This window comes from Hesperophylax consimilis, chromosome 15 (assembly GCF_061612785.1).
Source record: "Hesperophylax consimilis isolate HC1 chromosome 15, BYU_Hcon_1.0, whole genome shotgun sequence".
Taxonomy (NCBI): domain Eukaryota; kingdom Metazoa; phylum Arthropoda; class Insecta; order Trichoptera; family Limnephilidae; genus Hesperophylax; species Hesperophylax consimilis.
The window spans coordinates 24,547,166-24,573,682 of record NC_142850.1 but is presented as its reverse complement, the minus strand read 5'-3'; the positions used below and the strand labels follow the sequence as shown (position 1 = coordinate 24,573,682).

The following is a 26,517-nucleotide window of genomic DNA, read 5'->3' as shown; positions in this document are numbered from 1 at the left end:
TTTGAGTATTCTCCGGTGAAGCCACATTTCAAAAGCCTCTAACCTGTTCATGGTATTTACTTTCAAGGTCCATGTTTCACATCCATACAACAAGACCGACCACACATAACATTTTAGCATTCTCTGCCTTAGTTTTAAGCTGATATTATCATTGCAGAAGAGGGATTTCATTTTAATGAACGCAGTTCTTGCTGCTTCAATTCTGCACCTAACCTCTACATCTGGGTCAAGAGTCTCCGTGAGAATACTGCCGAGGTATCTAAATCTTTCGACCTTTTCGACATTGCAACCATTTAACTGTATCACTGATTCAGAGTGATCTAGTCGTCCAAAAGTCATCCATTTTGTTTTATTGACGTTGATTGTTAGGCCCAGTTGCTCACCAGCATTATTAACAAGATTTAATAGGTCTTGGAGGTCATCGATACAGTCAGCTAGTAATACAGTATCATCTGCGTATCTTATGTTATTAATGACAACTCCGTTGATCTTAAGACCCTTCTCAGTATTACTTAGGGCTCTTTTAAAGACATAGTTGGAATAGAGATTAAACAATAGTGGCGACAGGATACAGCCTTGTCGTACTCCACGCTGAATGGCAATTGCATTAGATCTCTCATTCCCATGTCTTATTTCTGCTGTTTGGAACCAATACAGGTTTTTTATGAAATTCTGGTCTTTGGTGTCAACGTTACAATCCGCAAGCATTTTCATTAGGTCAGCATGTTTTACCCTGTCAAATGCCTTTTCGTAGTCAATAAAACAGGCAAAAACTTCCTTTCTTTGGTCACGACACTTTTGCAATAGTACATCGATAGACAATAATGCCTCACGCGTCCCAAACGCATTTCTGAAGCCAAACTGGGTGTCATCCAAGTCCTGCTCGCACTTATTGCGTATCCTGGCATGTATTATTTTGAGGAATAATTTAAGGACATGACTCATCAGGCTTATTAATCGATAGTCACTGCACTTCTTAGGGTATTGTTTTTTAGGCAATGTCACGAAGGTGGATTTTAGCCAATCTTGGGGTATATTCCCTGTGTCGTATATAGAATTAAATAACCTCAACAGGTAGTCAACATTTTCATCATTAAAGAGCTTCAACACCTCAACTGGAATATCGTCTGGTCCGCACGCTTTTCTATTGTCTGAAGTCTTTATCGCATGAAGAATTTCTGATTTTAAAATCGATGGTCCATGCAATTGATCATTGGGAATATTAATGTCAGGTCTAATATCTTTGAATGTATCATGAATATACTTTTCCCATGTTTGTAAAATATCTTTTTCATCCAATATTAATTTATTGGAATCGTCAACTAAACATGATGGAGTAATTCTTCTAGAAGTGCCTGTAATTTCCTTTAATTTTTTGTGAAGTTTGAATGCATTGTGACTACGACTGTACGATTCTAGTTCTTCACACTGTGACTTCATCCATTCTTCTTTGGCTTTTTTAATTTCACGTCTAATCGTTCTTTGTAAGTTTTTATATTGTGTCTCATTATGTTTGTGTTTACGTCTCTCATCCATTAAGTTCAAAATGTGGTCATTCATCCAATTCTTTTTTCTAATTTGCTTATCAACTTTCAAATTTGCATCACAGGTTTCACGTATAACTGACTTAAGGTTATCCCATTGTGTTTGTATTTCTATCGATGGATCACAAGGGAGTAGCCTAATATTATCGTTCAAAGTCTGAGATACCCTATTTCTGACCACTTCTTCATGGAGTTTCGAGATTTCCATTTTAATTTTGGTTTTGGGCTTTTTTATTTGTTTTAAGCGTAAAACAATATCGGCAGTTAACAAAACATGGTCAGAACCAATGTCCGCACCAGGGTACGTGGTGACTCTCTTTACGGAGTTCCTGAATCTATGGTCTACTAACACATAGTCAATTTGGTTCCTGACAATATCATAGATTGTTCCATCCTGGGGTGATCTCCACATATAAAGCCTTCTTTTCGGGAGTTTAAACCAGGTATTTAATACAACCATATTTTTATCCTGGCAGAATTCATATAGTCTATCACCTCTTTGATTGCTTATGCCTAAGCCATATTCACCAACTATATGAGAGCGGCGACCTTCACCAATTTTGGCATTTAAGTCTCCAATGACAAAATTGACTTCTCCTCCTTTCAAACTTTGCAATGTACTGGCTAGTGAGTCATAAAAAGATTCCACATCACCATCATATCTCACTTCCGCTGTTGGTGCATACACTTGAATAATATTCATGTTGATGGGTTGACAGTGTAATTGTAATAATATTATTCTGTCCGAGATGGGTACAAAATTCTTAACAAATTTTACATACTTCTCCATGACAAATACAGCAACTCCGTTTCGACGGTTTCTGTCCTGTGGGTCACTTCCTGAGTAGTATAGATTTCCCTTCTCATGTTGGTGTATGCCGCTGCCAGTCCATCTCAGTTCACTAATTCCAAGAATATCTACTTTTAATCTTTCCATTTCCTGTATTGCATTATCCAATTTACCGCTGTATAAACTTCTTACATTCCATGTTCCTAGTCTTATTTTTGAATTCACTATTTTGAGCCGGGAGATTCTTCGCACCCCTGGCCCATTTAAGGGCCGCCCGGGACTCGGGGCCATTGGTTGGTTTCTCTCCATAGTGATATGCTGGGAAAAGATACTGGAGTGGTTTCCCATTGCCTTCTCCAGGGATTTTTCTGTAGGGGTTGCCTTCCCTTAGCTGAGCTGATCCGGTTTTATGGCGCCGGAAACTCGCCATTCGCCCTCTCCTTATCAGCTACGACCATGATGTTAGGGTCAGTGGTCATATTGCCCGGGACTCGCGGGATCATAAAGACCACTCTAGGACGCTAAGGAGTAGGACTTACTGGAAATGTTGCTGATGTTATTGCAAGATGGCGTATCACGGTATTTTATAGGCCCACATCCCCCAGCAGGAAAATGTTCCACCGTGGCCTTTCCAGTCATTGAGCCCCAAAGAAAAGAAAGATTATGTTTGCCAAACAATGTACATGTTTATAAAACTATTAGCACACACGAAGATGTGAGCTACTTAAGATTAATAAATAAAATAAGAAATAAAATAAATAAATTGGACCAATGTTGAAAAAAATTCACATTTCCGATAAAGAATCCGTTACTTCGATTACGTTACTATATTTATTTATTTAAGCTTTATAGGGGTTTTACGTAGGAATAATTCATAAAATTACATAATCAATTCTATTACTATTATATAGTTTTATAGTTAGTCCCACAATTTTCACAAATCTGGTTTTGGAGGAAAAAAGTAAGAAAAAAATGCTTTTTTTAAAAAAAAAAAGTAAATACATACAAATGTTATCTTTTTAAGTACCTATGTCAGACAGAAAAACTGATTTCCTGAAGTACGTAGCCAAGTAAAGGGACCCTTAGAGGAGGTGGGAATGATAAAGGGAAGAAGTTCATGTAAATTGTAGCGCCCTTCGTGGCAGCGCGTCCTAAGCGTCAACCGCTTTGTATTTTTTAGTATTTTCAAGGGAAATGAGGCAACATCCCTTTGAAATTATTTTAAAATCAATCAATCAACATTTTAAATAAACTTATTAACCATTTATTAGAATTTTATAATATGTGATTTGAGTGCAGTGTGTTAAAAGTGAATATTCGGATATTTTGCTCAAAATATTTGCCATTCGAAACGAATGTCGGTAACGCAAATCGGTAAATGCACCCCAGATGTTTTGAACGGAATTCTCGGAAACTTTGAAGTGTTAGCAAGCTAAGCCCAGGGTGATTTACTATCCCGACCGTCACCTTTTATTGCGGGCAGAAGGCAATGCTTCAATAATCACCAGGATGGACTCGCCGAACGTCTATGTGAGGTGTCAGCGCTTTATTGGCAGCTGACACATACCTGGACGGATGACGAACCTCGTGCTGGCACTGTTGGTGGACTCTCTCGCTGCAGCAGCTGGTCCAGTTTCTTCACCACCTAGGATTCGTGCTGCAGAGTCTCCATCTTCTATCTTCGTCGAACGTCACAGCGGTGCTGCCAAGGTCTGGTATCTGATATAGAGGATATTCTGTCAGCGCTTTATCAGCATCAGACACATACCTGGACGGATGACGAACCTCGTGCTGGCACTGTTGGTGAACGCGGTGGACTCTTTCGCTGCAGCAGCTGGTCCAGTTTCCTCACCACCTAGGATTCTTGCTGCAGAGTCTCCATCTTCTATCTTCGTGTCACCTGTTCCTGTACTTCATTTTACTTAACTTAACTTCACTTTATTTTTGTAATATTTATATTTTTTGTAATACCTGCATCAACAATAAAGCGCCCCTGAGGTGATATCACACAAAAGCGGCGCTGTACAAATTGTCCAATAAATAATAATAATAAATAAATTCTCCTTTTTTTTTGTTCGGCCCTGCTTTTGTGATGGTGAGTCAAAGTCATAAACAAACCAATCAGTCATAGTAATAAAAGAGTTTTCATATGAAATATTTATTTACAAATTAATAAAATAATTCATCCTCAAATCAAAAATACTTATACATTTACATATTATTTGAATTATAATACAATATTCATACCTACAAACATAAAATACTCACTTTATTATTTCTTTTGAGGATAATTTTTACATAGTTTTTTAATATCCCCATTTGATGGTATGCATGTAAATCACTTTAAAATTTAATAATTTCTAGGTGTGCATATTTTGCCTATTGCAATGAAATAATGTGACAAAATATGTAGGGAGTGTACGCACATATAGATTTTAATGAGGAAATTTACTAAAAGCAAAGGAATTTCATGCCAAACTTTGTCTTTTATTATTTACTAGCTGTACCCGCCACGCATCGCTGTGGCTCCTTCCAGAACTTTCAAGAGCATTCTCGAACTTTCCGGAACCTTCTAGACTCACTAACACACTCCGCCACTCAATTTAGAACCTTACAAAACCTTCTTGAACTTTTTCCTTTCAGAAACTTCTAGAACATTCGAGAAACTTCTAGAACATTCGAGAACCTTCATGAACTTTCTGTAACCGAAACAGCGTCAGCGGGCCTATTCTGAAATAATCTGAAGCATTCGCGGCCTTCCCATAACAAAGCACATTTTCATAACCCCACCCTCATAACCCACGCTCATCCACCCCCATCAAACTCTCTCGATGTGACACCAAGGGCTATCTACCACCATAACCAGCGGTGGGTAGCAGTGGCTGGTTGTGAAGAAAATTAGGCAGGAGGGAAACACAGGTTTCTGTTTATAATATATATTAGATGTACATGTAACAAAAATTACTTACTTTTCAATAAATTTATCATGATGAGACATCGCATAATAGTTTCACTAACCAATTTTGTGTACGCAAAAAATCGACACTCCCGACACTACTTCGAAATTCCTTTAGGATACAGGGAATGTTCCAGGTTAAAACTAAAACACACTGCAACAAAAGGTTTTTGTATTGTGAAACACCATTTACAGTGTCAAAACAAAACAAAAAAAAGATAGGTTAGGTTTTATTCTTCAAATTTTCAATGTTTTGACATCAAAGCCCCGGGTAACAACCATAATTTATTTCACTAAAACAAGGGCTTAAAATAAACAAAATTATTTACAAAAATTGTAGGTCTTAAAGTCAAATAAAGTCATCTACATACAAAAAAAATATACCAATAATTCGAGGGCTTCAAGTCAAACTAATTTATGTACAAAATAACACACCAGTTATTGGTATGTTTTTGTAGTTAATGTTATTTGACTTTAAGCCCCCGAAAAGTTGTTTATATTGTGAATGCTCAGATGAGCATTACATCCATTCCATAAACTCATCATGTTGACTTCCTCAGGGCTGACTAGCGGCCAGCTGCAGGAGAGCGTCAATGCCCACCGGCTGGAAGCTGCGACCCTGGTCTGCGGAGTACATGATGACGTTCCTGATGATGTAGCACTGCAGGGACTGGCCCAGCTTCAGCAGCGGACGGCCCTCGCGACTCCGGCCCACCAGCGGCACTAGGCTGACGCCACGTTCGGCACATCTAGAAATTGAGGGTATATTATTAGTTGTGTGGTGTAGCAAAAATACAACAAGCAAATAAAAAATTTTTCTTCATATTCATATCCTTCTAACTCCAAACTAAATAACCATTACACCACTTTCGCAGGGATAGGCAGATAGGATGGCCCCCACACAACTCTGTCTTGGCACACACTCCTTGCTTCATTCACATTCATACATCATCTGATACATGCTCAAGTATTTGATTCACTTAATCGTAGTATGTCTTCCTTGGGTGTACCCGACTACTGCTACCATTCACTTTCGCGACATATATTCTCTTAATGTCAGTATTTCATTGTTATACTTAACACACTACCAAAAATTTTCATACATTAAATCGGTACCCGAGAGGTCAATGGTCCTTAGCCCAAAATACGGAAAATGCATTAAAGGCGCCTTTCATTCGGAATTTTACCATCTATATAGAGGTACACAGTACTCTTCCCTGAGCGACTTTGTCACAGAAATCACATTAAAAAATGAGTCATATGTCACAGTAAATTGATTAAGAGGTAAGCCTCTAAAATAGGTAAAATGTACATAGGACCATTGACTTCTCGAGTACAGAAATATAAACATACCTGGTCTCCAGCAGCTCCGTGAAGCTGAGTTGTTGGTTATTGCTGGCCATGACCTCTGCGATGGCCGTGGTGGAGATGCGCTGCGAGGGCGGGGGTGGCGGCGCAGGCACTGGCGCATCGAGGGAGCGGTTCATCATGTCCAGCGCCTTGCGGAATGTCTCTGAGAACTCTACCTCACGCTGCAACTCCTCTGAGAACATGTTCTGAAAGAATAAATTAACAGATATTAGATAAAATTGTTAAGTCAACTTGGGAGGCGGGTATGGGTACCGCTGCCTCGGGAACCATTAATTGGATAACCTACACCACTGCAATGGCCTTGGTGACGGACGCATCTGCCTAACAACTGCTTGATGGGCTGGATCGGGAGACACTTTTTGATCTCTTCAGCTGGACTCGACATACATCACTCCTGGACACACTGACCTTCAGATTCCTACCGACGCCTCATAACCTTTTTCTTCGCAGAACTTCCTATATTTCCTTTGCTTAAAAAGACCTTCCACACAGCATCTCTAAAGACACTATAGTTCCTGAAGGAAATTATTTTCCTCAGAGCCTCCTGTCCATTTAGCTTTGGTGCTAGTAGTTGCTAATATAACTGTGTTAAGTTTAGTACTGACATGAACCAAAGATGAATTTTGAATTGTAAAATCTTTTGTTTTTTTTTTTATGTAATTTTTGTTTTCTAGTTAATATTTCTCTTTTCATTAACTTCTTCAAAACATCTCCATAAAACTCTAATACCAAAAACTTTCCATTCGTGTCGAAATATTATATAATAGATTGTACACTATCAAGGAGTAAAGAAATTAAATAAATACAATCAAACTAGTTAAAAGTTAAAGTAGTATGTATGTAGGCCAGAAAATCTTCACAAAGACAATTAGACCAAAGGAAGCCAGAATTCTTCAGAGATATAACTAACTAATCATCACACAATTTTTCCGCAGGGGTAGGCAAAGAGGATAGACGGCCACACGAGTCTATCTCGGTACATGCATACTCCTCTTTCATTTATCTCTTTATTTTGACTCTTAACATGACTCGACTCAAGGATTTGATTCACTTGGTCGTTCCATGTCTTCCTCTTCTACTACTATTAATCTAGAAAAAATTCCTCAGGTATATTATCTATATGCGAATGCGTGGAACTTATGCGAAGTTCATGCACCATATGGACTTACTTAACCACTCAGAACATTAGAACGTCAAAAGACGTAAATATGATAATAGCGGTCAAGACATTAGAACGTCTTTTCACGTAAACGCGCGAGATTTTACAAAAATCGATTTATTTCCATCACTAGTATACGGATTGCCATGATTTAAAAAACAGAGTATCGATAATGAATAACGCTACGCGTCTGTATTCAAGAATATCTATGGAACGTAGAGGTGCATTATCTAAGCCGATTGGATCTGTCATCTTGTTCGTTCATAATTTATTGCGTTTCTAAATAATTTATTAAAAATATTTTAGTTTGGACGGTTAATATTTTGAGGTGACTAATAGTTTTTATGTTTTTAATTATATTTCTTCAATATATAAAGTGTTATTTCTTTATGATACTCAGAAAAAAGTACATTTTTCACGGCTTTGAAATAATGGTCAGCGATTTTTACATATTTTTGACGTTTTCATAAAATGTATATTTAGAAACGCAAATATTTACGTATTACAACACAATACGATAGTGAATTTCATCTTAATCTTTAATAATAATCTTTCCAAAACATTTTTTAGAATGAGGCTACGTTTCCCAAAACGTGAGTTATGAAGCTTTTAGCAAAACTAGTAAATAACACAACAATTTTCACGTTTTGACAGTTCTCAAAGGAACACACAGTAAATAAAAGTCTTTGTCTGAGAGGTTAAGGTAACTAATAGATTTAGCCTAGAAACTAAATGTTCTGCAAATCTTGCAATACTTAATTTTAATATAAGGCATAACTCTCAACTACTACTCTTGAATGCTATGGCTTGACTTGTTCAAGATACATTAGGGCAGAACAGATATTCTAGCACAGCAAGAGGAATGGTGGTGTTATATTTATCACGGCAACGACACGGCGAGGGGCAACAGCAACGGCGTTTCATTTCTTTAAAACGAGAAGAGAGATGTATGATAATTATTAAATTTTTCCATTGGCGGAAGCAAACACATTGTTTTTCTCATTTTCAACAGCTATTTCTTACATACTACATAATAGTATTCAGCATTATTGTGATAAATAACATTTGTTTTTTGTTTGATTAAAAGCGCCAATTGAATTAAATTTTTGAAACACTTGATATTATTTAATTAACCTTAAAACATTTATGTATACCTATCTTCCCAAATGTTAGGAATGTTAAAATAAGAAATCTTGTACTGTAAATGAATAATGTATCTGTCGGACTGTAAAAAAAATTTATAAAAGAAATTAAAAGTATAAATAACTAAAGTGGCAATATTGATTTATCGACCATGTAATCGTAACTCAGCAAGAAATTACAATTTTTACACAGCCGTATAAGTTACACTAATTGTTACAGCTTGCTGTTAATACTGATCTCCTCTGAAATGTTAAATTTTACCTCTCGCCATATAATTCCAAATAATAACAAAGAACAAGCAACAGACCTTCCACATGCTGTAGTGCTGTATGAGATGTGAGTGCGGGGGCCTCCTGTTGAGCCACGCAGCCAGGGCGGAGAGCCAGCGGGGCAACAGCCCCCGACCTGCGGCCCCCGCCAGTGCCCGGGGACCCAGGAGCTCTTGCCAGCTAGAGCACCAGCCCCAACTTTCTGAGGATAACAAATAACATAAGAATTTGCATTTCCAGGTATTGTCAAAATCATTGATACAATATTTAAACCAAATTTTAGATATGTACTCATTTCTAAGCCAAAGAAATGCATATAATATTTGAACCAGATCAAAAACGTACAAAAAGCTTAACTTGGTTGTTAAACCTTAGTCTGTTTTTAACCCCTCAAGGTTATTTCGCTTTTGGGAACATCTCATATGGTCTCATGGAAATCGTTGTAGCTTCCTTACTGTCATGGTCAAATCTAAACAGCATTAGAAAGAGAAAACACCACGGTTTATTCAAACCCACCTATATGAAACCAAAGGTTCCAACTGCAATTTGAAAAAAAATTATGTAACTTCATGAATTGTTTAATAATTTAAGAAGTGAGGTGACCTTTGTCTAATTAAATATGTTTTTATGTTGTTAAGTTTTGTAAGTAACTGTAATTACCATCGGCACGAGACTTTAAAAACTTTAACATTTTTAAGTACATTCAAACACAGCGAACCTATTTGAAATCGAATGTAATGCAATAATATTGCTTGCACAATCTGCATTTCTACAATTCGCCTGCTGACTATGCGTTTGCACAGTGGAAACACCTATTTATTATAGGTTCTGCAATCTGTTTGCTCTATCAACTTGTACACCTCTATTTGTGTAGATTACACTGCCATCTAGCAGTGAGAATCAATTTTTCTTTGAAAACTTCAAACAACCAATACTTTTTTGACTACATATTTGAATTACAACAACCCAGAGAAATGCATTGTAAAATATAGAGGTTCTAATGGTTAATACGCTGTAAGGGGATTGAACACTAGTTTCACCAGCAACAGCTAATAATAATGTTACCTATTGGATTAGCATCAGGCTCCACCGGGATGGCTCTCATGGCGGACTCCAGCTTGGGCAGAATGTGCAGGGCCGTAAGCGAGGGCAGGGCCGGAGCCCAGGCCTGCGCCCAGGGCCGCAGAAGACACAGGGCTGAGCCGTCCATGGGGTGCCAGCCCTGCAGGGCCTGACCCAGTCGTGCCCGCAGACCGGGATAGACTAACTCTTCTAGGAGATCCCCTGAAAAATTAATAAATCTTTAGTATTCGCATAACTATGGTCTTGACGCAGAGAGGTTCATTGTAACCAGTGACGGCTAGCTGTAAGGGATGGAGGACCTACACACTACACACTTCCTGATATGCCTCATCACAATACGAAACTCCATTCGGTTATAATATAATTCATAATAATAGGTATCGATATATGTGTGCAACTCATATATCGCAAAAACAACTTGTACCTGCATTCAGAGCAGTAGTTTGTTTTGTATATCGCTCACAGAATTTTACGAGAATGTTTGCATATTCTGTGAACAGTCGAAAGCGTAAGGTACATGCATTGCTTTGCAAATTTTACCTTAACACGATCAGCGCTCAATTCTTTACCACCCCATCGGAGGGAGCGGTTTTTTTAATGACATGTAAAATGGAAATGTGTTTGTGTGATATTGTTGTCGATATTTTGTCTTTAATTTAACATCTACTCTTTTTCAAGCAATGTTAATAGAACTTCTTTATAAATAGGTATGTACCTAATATTCAATTTATTATCCGACATGGACATCCGACCACCAGCTGCTACTGGTTATAACCGCTCTTTCCGTTGCATTCATCAAGATGGAGATTTAAAATAGATTTATTAGTGAAATGCCTGGAGATAATAGAAACACAGGGAGATATGGCATGGAAGCATGCCGAATGTTTCATTTTTGTTTCATACTAGTAGTGGTTCATGACCCATCTCCTTTGTTTCTGTTATCTATGGTTGGGGACATACCTGCATAAGCGTGCCAGGGCAGCACCCAGTGGTGCAGGGGCAGCGTGTCAGCAGTGGGGTCCCAGGCGGCGGCAGCGGAGGCCAGGCGGGGGACGAGAGCGGAACGCAGCAGAGCCCGGCGCTCCCTTTCGGGGGCCACGTCCCACCAGCACGCCACCAGACCCAGCATCATGGCAGGCTCTCGCACTTCCCACTCTCTGAAACAACAATGACAAGGTTATTTATGTGTACTAATTATTTACAAACACCAATACTATCATTATTTGTATGTATATCGCATATGTGATTCACCTAGTTTTCAGTAAAACGCATAAATTTTGTCAAACGCCGCGTGATAAGATAGATTGCTTTGAAAATGCCAGTGATGTAATATCATTAGAAATCTCACCCTGTTGCCATAGTCATCTGCTCCAGCCACGGTTGCCAGAACAACTCCTGCAGCGCCTGCGCCGACAGCAAGGGGGCCCACATGGCCAGCAAGCTCTGCGGGGCCCCCGGGTCCTTGAGGGGGCGCCAGGAGGCTAGCGCGGCACCCAGCAGTCCCCCCAGGGCGGCGGAGCTTACCAAACTGCCACCCAGGCAGAGGCAGGAGTATTCTAGTGGGTAGTCAGTCTGTAATGGTAAACATAGCACAATTTATTTTTTTATTTTTCAATATAAACACCCGCTAAACTGCCAAAGCAGTTTGTCAATAGGCCATAAAAGTTTTATAATGTAAATACGAAGCGTGGTGTTATCTCTTTCTAACATTGTTTAACCTTTTTAGTGCCATTGTTTTTTACTCATATATATTCCTTTGGAATGTTTTGTTTTTGATGTCATTTACCCTTGTCTCGAAAAAAAACTGTATCTTTTCCAAAAAATTTTCCAATTTTAATAATTTTTTCGTTTGTGTTTTCTTAATAAAAACTTGTGCAAGGATAATAAAATACAAAGAAAATTATGGAAATATATATTGTGAACAAAAATTATAACAAAAACTGGTGTATAAAAGTTAACATGTGTGCTTTCCCGCACAGACTCCACGGAGCCCTTCCTACAGCAGGCACAAATCAAGTTGCTCCTCTTCACAGCGCTGTAATCCTTGCTGCTGCACCGGTGTTACCGCACCACAATGTCACTCCCACTATCACTTTCTTCACAACTTGAAGAACGTTCATTTTCACTCGAACTATTTTCGTATTCCGACATTTTGGGTTAAAAATTGTCTTTTTCTAAATCCTTTTTATATTGTAATTATGTACTAATAATATTATAATTTGAACTTAATGTAACACGTAGAAAGATAAAAATTAGCGATGCATGCGAGCGACCTCCCCTACTGCGTGCTAAACAGCAACTGATTTCGAATGAGATAGCTTTTATGGGTGCTCGTCAGGCTTGGAGAAATATCTCCAAAAAAACTTTACGGGTGTTTAAAAAGTGGGAGAAATATTTCCCAAAATTGCTCTAGGGGTTAACTATCCCGCAGCCAAGTGGGGGAGTAGGTAGTACCCAAAATTACTATCCTCCTTATATTAGCTTAAATACTTGACATATCATTTTAGTATTTTACGTATTCCTACGCAAATACATAAGTTACCACTAATAATTGGGATTTCTATAGTTTAAAAGCCCATAAGACAGAAAAATGCATGGGGTCGTGGAAGACCAACTTGGTTACAGACATTTGTTTGGCATCTTGGCCTGTCAAGAGTTAATTTTATTTTATTTATTTTATTTTATTTTATTAGGAACATTAACAGGTTTATAACATAACATGCATAGAGAGAGAGAAAAAATAAGTAAAAGAATTAGGTTACATACCCAATACCCAATAACCAATGTTCACATCATGCAATAAAGATAAAGAAGGTTAAAAAGCAATAAACAAACAAAGAAAACAAAGAAAGGTTAAAAACAAAGAAATGTTAAAAACAAGGAAATAATAAGAGAAAACGTATATATATATACACATATAAACACATACATACATATATATACATACACATGCATATACACATATAAATACATACGTACACACATACATATACATAGTTGCATACATACATACGCATACATACATGCATACATACATACATACACACACGTACATTTGATATTAAATACAAATAATATGTAAGAGTGATAATGAATAAATATATGATTAACTATGTGAAAGATTAATTTAAAGAGAGAAAAAAATTCCCATATTACGAATAATCTGACAATATTTTACAAACTTCAACCAGCAGCATCAAAAGCGGAAGATGCTGCTTGTGCAACGATAGCAGAGGAATTTAATTTACGAAACCTGGGTGGGAACCAAAGGCATTTGTCAATTCAGCCGCCGCCCGATTAATGAATGTAAGTCCAAAGTCATGGTGTTTCAAGAGAGACTACAAAAACATACCCGAGAAAGACATACAATCTCGTGAATCAAAAATACTCGAGTCGGGTCATGTCAACAGAGAACAAAAGGATGTATGAATGCGAAAAAGGTACTGCCTACCCCTTCAAAGAAACGGTTTAATGGTTAGTTAGTTATCTTCGGTATAAACTAACCTGCAGCCGGTTGAAGACCTGATATGCCTCGTCTAGACTAAGATCGGGCCGGCTGAGGCGCTCCATCTCCTCCATAATGCTCTCCATCACGGCAATCTCCTCATCGTCTTTCCTCATGGTATCTTCTAGGGCTCTCCGGTCCCTCTCCAGTGCCACCTGGCGGTCTTCTGCCGTGTGACCCTCGCGGGAACATTCTATGATGTCCTGGAAATATACAATGAGAAAGTGAATATTACACAAGAGTCACAACCGCTCCCAAATGTCCGGAGCCAGTGGAACTATGGGATCCCCAATTGAACGATGACGAAGGGGAAGAAGGTGCTAACTTGCATACAGGGTGATGGTTCTGTAGGACGGGTTGTTTCGGAGAATTTGAACAATTTATCAAATTTCAACGTTCAATTTCAAGTTCTGTGAAAGATTTTTTCAAGTTCTGTTTTTATTTCAGTTTTGTCAAGCAACTAGCCTATAATGATATAATAACAGAACTTGAATTGGACTTTCACAGATCCCAGAAATGAACGTTGAAATTTGATGAATTGTTCAAATACTCCGAAACAACCCGTCCTAAGATTTATATTAAGAACAATCAAAAACTTTGAATCTTTACAAATCATAAAATTATTGTGCATATATATCCCTTGTTAGAAGCCTGATAGAGCATAACTCCATAGTTTGGTTGCCCTTCTACAATGTACATATTCATAATGTTGAAAGAATTCAAAGAAACTTTCTACGCTTTGTAAATTTTAAACTTAATATCCCTTTAGAACACATAAATTACCTGTCGTTATTGAATCTTTTAAATATTCCAACATTAGAAAACAGAAGAAAAATAAACGACCTAACCTCTTTATGAAAATTATTGAATTCTAAATTCGATTGTTGTGAACTCCTGCATTTAATAAATCTACACATACCTACTCGAACAACTAGGCAAATATCAACATTTTACATACATACATCTCATTCCAACTATACTTTTCATTCTCCAATACAACGTTTACACAGTCTTGGTAACAAATACTTAAAACAATATAAATTTATTTGACAATAATTTGAACTTGGCAAACATTAAACGTAGTATGTGCAAACTATTTCTACCTACTTTGTAAACTATTGTTATCAACTAATTTTATACCTTCTTATTATCATTATCGTTGATTTGGAGGATTTTGGCAGATTTTCTATTTTTTGTCTCACTTATTTGTACTCTATCATATCTATATTTTTTACGCTCTTATATTTTATGTAACCTATATTTTGTTACCTCTGATATTTTTTTTATGTAACCTATATTTTGGAAACACTGATTTTTGTATGTAATCTGTACAACTAATAAAAAAATAAAGATGTACATTATTATATGTAAAAGCCCTATGGGCGTTTAAATAAAATTAAATTTTAAAAATTAAAAAAAAAATTATTTCAAAGTTAATTTGCAAGTTCTGTTATTATTTCAGTTCTGTCAAGCAGCTAGCCTATAATGATATGTAATCACAGAACTTGATTGGGACTTTCCGAGAACACGAAAATGAACATTGAAATGTGAAGAATTGTTCAAATTCTCCGAAACAACCCGTCCTAAATCTTCCACAAAATAGTTTGCGAAAATGCCCCACTTCGTATTAGGCTTTTTGAGTTTTGCACTAGATAAAACTTTTTAAACGCAAAACGTTTCAATCCTAGGTGCCCCTATATGCAGCATCCTTTTTATTAATACGTTTACCAAGGTAAACTATTACTGTGACATCCGAGTACGGGGCACGGCCGCTTGCAATCCAACTGTTGTGACATTTGCGTACAACAACCCCTAGTGAATCTTTTTTTTTTTTAATTTAACCTAATAAATTTCTAAACTTTGGAGTCAATTTAGCTCGAATCATACCAGTTTCACACTTGTACCACTAGTTCCGGACACCAGGTATAAATTATCCTAGTATTATTATTACCTGTTCGCACATATTGACCAGCAGGTTGAGGTTATGTAGCAGCTCGGGCAGCGCGAGGTGGGGACACTCGCGGCGGGGCACGTCCTCGTAGCGGGGCGCCGCCGCACGCAAGGCGTGGTAGCCGCTCAGCACGCGCTTCTCGGGGCCCCGCATGTCTATAACGGGCACTCGCGCAAGGGCGGCACTGAAAGTACAAGAGAATAAAATATTTGTATTAACCTCCGACATGCAAAATTAAAAAAAAAAAACTTTTATTACGGGAACACTGCCATATATTTTGTATGGTGACCCTGGTGAAGTGTCAAAGGAACAAGTGTGACAGGGATCAACTGTCTGAGGGATCAACTGTCAGGGGGTCAACTGTCGGCGTGTCAACTGTCGGAGGATCAAACGTCATGGAATCATTTTGTATGAATACAAAAAAAACCTGTTGTACGCAGACAATACTGCGTTGCATGTGGCTGTGCAACATCATCACAAGTGTCATGCAAATCAATGAAAAATTGCTATGTACAGGGGCATCTGTAGGAAAATGGCCTATGTCATATTTGGGGATGCTGTGTGGAGGGTCTTCTGAGGAGTAGTTAACATGGGTCTTGAAGAGACGCATGTTGAAGGAGGGAGGAAACACAGAGGCTGGCAAATCGTTCCATAGCTGAGCTGTTGAACTCAAGAACGAATCATAAAAACAATCCTTTTTGACAAATGTCAACCGTGCGCATTTGGCATGTTTTCCGACTGCACACGGGTGCCGAAGGGATCAATGACGCTAGTTCCTGCAAAATAAGGACAGGCATTCCCACCTGACGCACATGCTTTAAAGATTGCAATCCGTTTGTTAACCTTCCAGCGGGCGCGTTGAGAAATTTCCCTTGAGCGGGCGCTTGTCGTAAATTTTACGTCATCCAGTTTTCTCCATGTTAGTGGTGTTTTCTTTATACAAATGTTAGGGAATTTCTTAAAGGTTATGAGAAATGATAATAGGCAGTACTTAAAAAAAATATATTTGACTTTCTTAAAAAAAAAACGAAGCAACACTCTAAACGTATTAGTATTTCAAAACAAAATATTTTATCGACTTATTTAGCCAGAATCAATATTCTCATCCTTACAATTGTTACAAACCACCTCAACTGAAGAATGGTTCTTGCATGTAAAGGACTGGCAATAACAACACTTCATTGATGCTGAGGATCTTTTCTTATCCAGTGCACATAACCGACAAGCACCGCATTTTGGAAAGCTTCTGTTATCGGTTCAACTGCCCGACCGTAATTAACTTTGAGAAAAGCACTTATATCTTGCGGTAAATGTTTGACATTTGATTTGATTTGATTTTACTCTAGCATAGCTCGAAGCTCGATGCTTACGAATAAGTGGTAAGAGTGGGGGAAGCGATATGGCGCGTCTGTCGTAAATTTTACGACAGCGCGCCCGCTGGAAGGTTAAGTCTTTTTTTGCACCACATGCCACGCAACTGCTCTCGGGTGTCGGGAATCAGTGAGACAAGGGCATCTCCAATTAGGATATGTAGCGAGGCTGGATGGAGTAGGGAATGGAAGGAGATGGGGTAATAAGACTTTCCTCATTATAGATATACATAATAGCATAGCATCAGCCTACCTGTGTTCTGTGTGAGTGGAGGAGACTGGCCTGCCCTCCTGTATGACATCCACAGCGTCCCGGTAGTAATACCTCTGCTTCTGTGACTTTTTCCACTGATACGTCTTCTCCTCTTCCTCCTTTGGCTTGCCCCCCACCTCTCCGGGCTCCTTCCCTTTTTTTATTGTTTTTACCTAAAGAAACGAAAATTCGTAAACTTCATCCAACCCGAACTATGTAACAAAGACTTCCCTAGGGCGGCAATAAAATAATAATACACCTTGAAGACAATATTAGCGACTCTCAAAATAAAAATCTGAAAAAGGTTGCACAGAATAAACTCTGTGTCTTCAATAATTAAATATTACAATCTTAGGTTTTACTCATTAAGTTATTTCAAAAATAATAATAATAAATTCAATAAAATAAGATAATTTATTTATGCAAACCCTCATTAATGACATTTTTTATTGATTTAGTTTTTTAGTACCTAGAGTAATTCAATGTCAATATAACATTAAAAAATTATATTAAATAAGTAAATACAAAAACAAAAAATCTGTGGCATTTTCACTACATTAAGAAATTCAGGACAAGTTTGCACAATAATTTATTCAGTTACTGTGGTCACTTTTAGTCAAAATAACTTTGGATGGGATGGGTTAACTAACTAACCATCACGCTGTTTCAAACAACTTTGTCTTTGTACACGCTCCTTGCTTTATTTGTATTATCATATATACATCGTATCATATTTATGTACCCTTGTGTTAATCTCACTTTTGACATGACCAATATGTTGATTCACTTTTATCGTGTCTTGTATCCCTCGGGTGTACCCGACTTCTACCATTCACTTTTGCATAATATATTCTTTGACCTTGTTTTGTTCATTCGCTTTACATTATATTATATTATTTGCTAGCTGACGTGTACCCGGTGTCGCTCGACTTTTCTCTACTTTCAATTAATGTTTTATATATATAAACCTTCCGGAAGAAATTCTCTAAATGATTGTGAAAACCCTGTTGCCTATTCTCGGTCCAACATTAGAACAACCCGTGGACGCGCATGTCTCCGCCCCTTCTCCCCACTTCTACAAGGACGAGCGTTAACACATTCAGACCCACTACTTTAATACCTGTCTACCGACAAATAAAACAAAAAATTACAAAATTTTATGCATTCAAATAATGATGATGATAGTATTACAATACATATTGCACTTTATTTGGCATCAGATTTATCAAATCGGCTAAAAATTAAAAGGCCATTCGGAACAAATCCTGCAGCACTTCCAATGTGTAACACTATTAAGCGTTTTCCCTTACCGGCTGGATTAGGGGGTCCTACGGAAAGGCCGCGTGCGAAAGCATCTCGTCTCTATTTAACAGTATTATCAACCCAATTTTTTTTTCGATACATCACCTGCATTAATCCAGGTTTCATCGAGGTAGTATATCGTACGACCTTCCCTAAAGGAATCTCTACGCCAAAGAATTAAGTCTTCACGCTCCGTCAATAAACTGTAACGTTTTCGATTACAATATGGAAAACCCAATTCTTTGATTACCTTGTGGAAAGTTTGAATCATCGTTATTGACATTCTCCAAAACTTTATTTATTGTGAGATATGCTTTTCCAAATAAAAAAAGTGTGAATCTTGGATCTTATGGCATTTTTATCGGCATATTTATTTTTTTAAAACCGATCAACACCAACATTCACAAATTTTATACATATATTACCTATCTTTATCCTTGAATCATAAAAATGCATTGTTGTGAATCGAATAGTCATACAATTAACACAAAAATAATGTTTTCATGTCCTTTTTTGTGTTTCGTAATTGGTGATAATGAATTTGGACATATCGGCTGAACATTCATTTTATCGCAGGGTCTAAATGGGTTAATTTCTCTAAGCGCGGGCACTTAGAACGAAAGCCAAGGACATACTGAATTGTGAGCGGTGACAGGAATTGAAGCCGAGCGATGGTGAAGGAACGAAGCGGGGGGGGTGGTATGCGCAGAACAAACCTAATTTGGTACGCCAGCAGGTTGTTCTTAACTTGGATCGAGAATAGTTTAGAAGAACTAAGCACACAAATAGACAGATGCGGATAGTGACTTTGTTTTATACTATTTACAGAAACCAATGTGTCACGATTAAGAATTTACTAAAAGTTTATCAGGAAACGGCCTGTATTCCCGTTTTTAGTTCATTATGATCTGGAATGTTCCGGGATGTTCCCGAATGTTCAAGACTATTCCCTAACATTCCAGAATGTTCTGGAATGTTGTGGAATGCTCTCGAACAGAGGCGGCTCTAGGGATTCAGTCGTGGTAGGTCATTTGAAAAAAATGTGTGACTAATCTTTATTTGATATTGTGAAAAATGCCCATATATTATTAACTATATCAATTTGTTATAGAGTTTTAGAGTCGCGGACTCTAAATAAATATTATGTTAATATAATAAATTGGAAATAAATACACAATCCATGTACTTACGGCAAATTATTTTTAAGATATTAAGTTTTAATGTAGTTGTCCACAACATTAAAATAAATAAAATCAGTGTTTGATTCTATTTGACAATGATTTTTTACGTTTTTTGTTTTGTTTCATTCTAAATCGATAACAACATAAATAATTATTCTAATCCTTTCCCGAACTATGCAATTGAAAAACAACCATTGTTCCACACACTACAAGCGTGTAAAATGAAAAAACGACATTTGTTTATGTCACCATCTCTGTAAAACATATGTATAATATTCACCGTGTTGTCTCCCCCACGGTCATGACCTAAGCGTCCCTAAACTTTCTTCGGAAGCTAATTTTTACTTCGACGAAAAATATAGTGCCATCTCGTTTATTCTATGGCGCGCGTAGGGACAGAAGATGCCAAATTGGACATTCTTTAAATTGACCCAGCGAATCGTGTGGACTTGTGAATGAAAGCTTCTATTAGAGACAACAGATGTCACTGCTAGTCACTCGCCGCCGCCGCTGTTTCGCGTTACATTTTAAATGTTTTGATGCACATAATTGATTATTATATTTATTATTGTTGTCTTATAATTTTGGGGGGTCAAACACCAATTGACCTAAGGGAAGAACCGCCACTGCTCTCGAATACTCTCGAATGTTGGACTGTTTTAGAAATTTCTAGAGTGCGAAACTTTCAGCCCTTATACCTTCAAAAGCACGCCCTTCAGGTAAAAACAGGAACCTTCTTTGTGAATGTGGGATAGAGGGCTACCACACCATATAACTCCCTTGATCTTACCGGGACTCGTTTTTGAGTTTTAGCGGCACGCATATTGTACACTTATTTTTATAATATGTATCGATGATTAACCTTTAAACAATTAAAATAGCAGACAAATCATGCATTCATTGGGGTCACTGAGGTACCCCGTGCATCTATGATAATATATGTGATAAAATTTAATTAATCGTCCGCCATTACAGAAAATGCCACCATCATGAGGAACCAAGATTTTTATGATTTACTGGACAGTTGCCAAAGAATGGAACGGAGACATAGAATAATAATTAGTTTTTTCTTGTATTTGGTATTTTTTAGTTTTGTGGGTCTATTCTATTCTTAAAATATCTGCCTTTATCACAAGTGAATACAGTAATCATACCTCGGGTCCATAAGCACCGATGGCCCCCCTTCCTTTCCTGAGGTTGGCTGTGACGGGGGCAGACATCCCCTGGAGGGACTTCCCCAAACCTTTGCCAGGCTGGTAACCCATCTATATACATAAAAAACATTGCATTAATACTTTTGTATAATAATAAAAGTATAATAAAATTTCGTATACATAATTGTAAAAGCCCCGAAAAAGGGCGTTAATTAATAAATAATAATAATAATGCACAATAATAAGCTCTCTCATTTAAAATTTAGGCGTATTGGATCTTTCAAAGAATTTATATATAAAAATTCTAAAATCAGTCATTTTAAATATTTATATTGAGGGATCAGTAGGATTTATAGGTCCAGTTAGAAGTTCTACCGAGCCCAACCCTCTGATATGAAAATATCTGGAGTCGGTGAATTATTTTCCCATTTGAACTCTGGTGATTTGAAGTGTTGTTCTTGTATTATTTTGTATTTATTATGTTTATATAATGCATTTGCATAATGTTGATTGACTAGATGATCATTTATGGAAAAGTGTGTGGAAGAGTTTAGTTTTTCCTGTGGGGAAGATTTAACCCGGACATAAAGTCGGAAAATTAAAAAAATAAAAGTTGTAGCATATACAGGGTGTCCAGGAGTAAAGTGCGCTAACTTCGGGAGGTGATTCTAGATGATTGTAGAAGTGAAAAAGATAAATAATTTTTATAATAGAAGAATTTTTATTTTCCGATTCAAACAATTCAACTTTTTTTACCTAAAAACCAGGGTCAGCCCTATGCGGGCGCAATAGGAGCAGTCCGCACCGGGAAAATAACTACCTCAAAACGTTAGAATTTCTCAAAAAGTTATTTATCTTTTTTCTTGTGAATCATTGTAGAATCACCCCCCGAAGTTAGCGCACTTTACCCCCGGACACCCTGTATATACGTTAAATAAGTGAAGAACTACGCTTTGATATTGTTTTGAATTAGTGATCGACGAACCGGTGGATGCAATCTATTATCCACAAGTTGATAATAGTTTGTCTAGTCTATAGTTAATAATCAGATAGAACACTGTAGAAATACATATTAAATTTTTATGCAGCCCCCTTGAGATGAATTTTCACAATAACAGGGCTATAAAAAGCATCCAAATATTATTATATCGTCGGTTAAGAGCGACAAGTGGCTACGTAACATTTTTGCCAATTTGAGTTTTTAACGACATTGCGTTCTTTACAACGACCTTAATCATTGAAAAAAAGGCGAAATGATTATTTTATGTATGTGCTTTTCCATGACTATTTCAATTTTTTTCACCAAAGTGTTCTAGGTATAAAAATGTTAATACAGTTTATAAACTATTTACACAAAGGACCGTAAATAAGTATCTCAATAGACACTAATGTCACCTGAAGCAACAGCTTGGCCCCAATACCCTTGGTGTGTTTCTCCCAGGTGCCCACTCCGCCAGCGATGGTGGTGGCCTGTGCTCCCGTGGCCCCGCGCCGCCTCAGCCCCGCCATCTGCTCCTCCGGGGGCTCCGCGGGGCTCTCTTCCTCGGAGGAGGACCCCACCACCAGGGGGTCTGTGTCTGCATCTTTTGGTTCTACATCGCAGTAATGTAATACACATTTACTTATTGTAAAATTAATATAAATTTTGAAACATTACAGACTTGCAATGCAAAAAAACGTATCGATCTTTTGATCCACCATATTAAGGAAGTACGTGGCTCTCCCCACACGTGAGTTCATAATAAATTCTTCCAAATCATGTGAAGTCTGCCAATTCCTAAGTTGAATTTAAAAAGTTAGTTTAGACAATTGTCTTAATATTTTTTCTTCCTTGTCCTTTCGTAAATAATAAGATGTTATACAAGTCCCATTTGCTTTCTTTCTTCATGGGAATAATGATTAATGATTAATTATAGTTAAAATATTGTTACAATATACTGTGAAATTACCCATCTGGTAACTCATCTAATACTTTTTTTTCTTTCTTTTTGAAATATTTTGGGTTTGTATGTAGATTATGTTTGTGATTACTCTATTTTTGCTTTACTCAAATGTAAATTGTTAACCTCGTTACAGACTGAGGATGATTTTTATGATTTATGTATGGTGAGATGGAATAAATAAATTACAAACAAATCGTACTGAAAAATGTAGAGTATAATTCTCACCTTCCTGTTTTTTCTTCAGTGGTTGTTGTATTCCCCCCGCTACGAAGCCAATTGGTACAGAGTAATCCTTCTGCTTCTTTCCCCTCGGTTTCTTCTTTGTCTTTTCAACTTCCTCATCCGAATCATCAGCCCATATTCCTGAAACACACAATTAAACGCTTAATTATTCCATTTTTTATTAGAACAACTTTATTTTTTAATATGATTTTTCTTCTTCAATTCTTTAATTATTATCTCGGCAATCAACCAAACAGACAAACTTATGTTTTGAAAATTCTTAAATATTATGTATAAAATAAATATTACTATTATTATACACCCACCGATGGGCAATGTACTTTTACCCCTTTGGATGAGCAATGTGGCCTGACCAGGTTTTAAGAGGTGTGGGCTATCAAACTAGTTTTAGATCAAGGCAGGTGTGCAAATGAATGTGTCAATATGTTGTATTTGTGTATATAACGGGACAAACACCCTATTTACATAATATCAAATATGGCAAGCCCTTTTTCTATCAGAATTCTGGCCAAGTCGAGGACATAAAAAAGTTATCGCAGTATACTGTTCGGCCAGTGTAGCAACATTTGTCAACTAAATCGAACACCACTCGTGCACCGTGACTCACGGTCCGTGAGTCACTTCACGATCAGTATCTGGAAGTTTTTTGGTGTAAATTTAACTGAGTGTGTTGGCGAATTGGTATCCGAATCGCAGACCCACCTTGACCTTGATACCATATGTGATGGTCTGTCCAGGCCATGTGGTACAGTCCTTGGAGTTTTGGTCTTAAATTTTTTTTTTTATTCTACCATCTAAACGCAAACTTATGGGCAATCGCACCGTTCAAAGCAGCTCGCCGAGTTGTGGAGTGTATTGATATCGCTTGCCAAAAAGTGAAAGGAAAAAAAAAAAATCACTTTTGAAAATCAAAATGGCCTGGCCAGGCCACACTTCCCATCGGAGGGTTAATGAGCAGGCAACATTCTGCTGATGCGCACATATCCCGTTTCAAAATAAGTTTAACAATAATCGAGGTATTTTAAATTTAAAATAAGTTAATTCTTTCTTCTCTCCAAATAAGAATCCAATCGAGCATTAATTGGTTTATATTAGTAGCATTGGTGACACGTTATAGAAGGTTCATTGCATCCACTACTCTATTTGCAAGGAAGTGTTCCCTAGGATTGGTTTATATTCATAGCATCGGTGACATGTTATAGAAGATTCCTTGCATCCACTACTCTATTTGCAAGGAAGTGTTCCCTAGGATTGGTTTATATTCATAGCATCGGTGACATGTTATAGAAGATTCCTTGCATCCACTACTCTATTTGCAAGGAAGTGTTCCCTAGGATTGGTTTATATTCATAGCATCGGTGACATGTTATAGAAGATTCCTTGCATCCACTACTCTATTTGCAAGGAAGTGTTCCCTAGGATTGGTTTATATTCGTAGCATCGGTGACATGTTATAGAAGATTCCTTGCATCCACTACTCTATTTGCAAGGAAGTGTTCCCTAGAATTGGTTTATATTCGTAGCATCTGTGACATGTTATAGAAGATTCCTTGCATCCACTACTCTATTTGCAAGGAAGTGTTCCCTAGGATTGGTTTATATTCGTAGCATTGGTGACATGTTATAGAAGATTCCTTGCATCCACTACTCTATTTGCAAGGAAGTGTTTCCTAGGATTGGATGCAAAAGGTATTTGTTATTTTTTTCTGTAGTGTAGTGTCCATGAAGATTTATATTTTTGTTGGTGGTGAAGATTTCTCGGATGCCAGTGCAACCATGTCCAGATAAAATTTTGTCTCAATTAAGCTACCCCTTTCTTCTAACGTTGGTAATCTTAGTTCTATCTCATATTGCCGGTCTTTCAAAGCTCTTGGTATTTTTGTAAATCGTCTGTACTCTATATTAGATCTATCTACATCCTAATATATGGACTCCAATATTTCATTCCAAGAGAGATCGCATATATGTTTGGTATATTATATTATATAGAATAGAATATGTGGTGATACATGGGTACCACTGCAAGGGAGTGCACGCAGAAACAGATGGGAGGACAGAGACGTCAGTGAACACAACCGCAGCTGCATACGCGGAGGAGTACCTAAATATCTAACTGTAAATTTTACGTACGACTACCATTCTTAATATGCCTATTTTTTGAAACAGCACTTTGATTCAACTTATTTCAGTTATCAGAGATGGAAAATAGTGCAATTTAATAGCTATTTCATTCAAATCAAAATTAACTTCTAACGCCTTTAGTATGGCGGCCAAACATCATGATGATATAACCAATAATTAGTTCGGCTCTATGGGCTATGGATAATTATGCGTAATGTGTGGTAGTCATAAATAAAATTGGTAAACTTGTAGAATTTCGCTGCGTGCAAAGGCTCTTTAAATATCTAATAGAGACAACTGTTTATGTGAAACAAAATAGATTTTTAGGGTTAAGTTTGGATAATTTTAATAATTTGTGCGTATTTCCTAACCTTCAAACTTAACTTTGATTGGGAAATAATGGAACTTTAATGCATCTTTAACCATCTCCCACCAAATAATTAGCTATTTCTTGTAGAAATTAAGTCGAAACCAAGTGTGATTAATATATTTTTTGCATATTAAGCGTGCAGCGAAATTCGACAAGTTAATGTAAAATTTTACCCAGTTTTAGTAAGCACAGTATCCTAAGTCAATTAGAAGCCAGTTATTACCGTAAATTTGTTGGTCCTTGGTCGGACGCCTCGACCGGTTGATGTTGAATTCATTTTTCAAATCGAAATCTGTCACCTCAAACTGTTCTACCTCATCGTCCGACATTTGATTGCTGTTAGTATATTGGACAAACTAACTTAACATTTATTTAAAACTAAACTGATCGAATACAAGTGATGACACCGAAGTATAAATAATCCACGAAGGAATGAAGACTGAAGTGAGTTTATTGGAATTTATTTTGTTTACGACAGACGATGACACCGTTGACAGTTGAGTTGGGAACTAGAGATGGTCAACATTCCTGTTGTTTTGTTGTTCCTGTCCCCGCTACAAGAAGCCGGTTTCGTTGCCGTCACTGAAACCGTCGATATGTTTTCACTGAGAAATCGATTATTTTTGGTGCCGGTTCCTTTTGAAGTATCAATCGAAAACGAAAAATATTAGAAAACTAAGCGACAAAATAATGTTTTTGAGGAACCGGTTCTAAGGAAACTGGAAATAGAACCGGTTTCAAATTGGTCTCGGTATCTGGAACCCGAGTATTAACCCATTTCAGGTGTCAACCATCTCTAGAAATTGGAA

The 26,517-nt window shown here is 37.3% G+C and overlaps 1 protein-coding gene across 1 annotated transcript; it reads right to left on the bottom strand.

Annotated features, from left to right (window-relative positions):
• Positions 1–4,603: 4,603 nt before the first annotated feature.
• On the bottom strand, positions 4,604–26,218 carry sip1 (septin interacting protein 1). The gene is made up of 13 exons (XM_089640065.1): positions 25,932–26,218; positions 23,200–23,337; positions 22,427–22,623; positions 21,032–21,142; positions 17,395–17,567; positions 15,772–15,955; positions 13,820–14,023; positions 11,664–11,887; positions 11,276–11,472; positions 10,298–10,516; positions 9,271–9,434; positions 6,644–6,846; positions 4,604–6,039 (listed from the first exon to the last, which is right to left on the bottom strand). The coding sequence occupies exons 1-13, from the start codon at positions 26,035–26,037 to the stop codon at positions 5,847–5,849; spliced, it is 2,313 nt and encodes a 770-aa protein (XP_089496191.1). The 5' UTR covers positions 26,038–26,218; the 3' UTR covers positions 4,604–5,846.
• Between the last annotated feature and the right edge of the window lie 299 nt (positions 26,219–26,517).

Excerpts from the sequence above, each read along its gene's own strand:
- sip1 (XM_089640065.1), bottom strand. The coding sequence starts at position 26,037 with ATGTCGGACGATGAGGTAGAACAGTTTGAGGTGACAGATTTCGATTTG. Across the intron at positions 10,517-11,275 it reads GCCCTGGCACGCTTATGCAG|GGGATCTCCTAGAAGAGTTA; the intron begins GTATGTCCCCAA and ends TTAATTTTTCAG. Across the intron at positions 6,040-6,643 it reads ACGGAGCTGCTGGAGACCAG|ATGTGCCGAACGTGGCGTCA; the intron begins GTATGTTTATAT and ends CTCAATTTCTAG.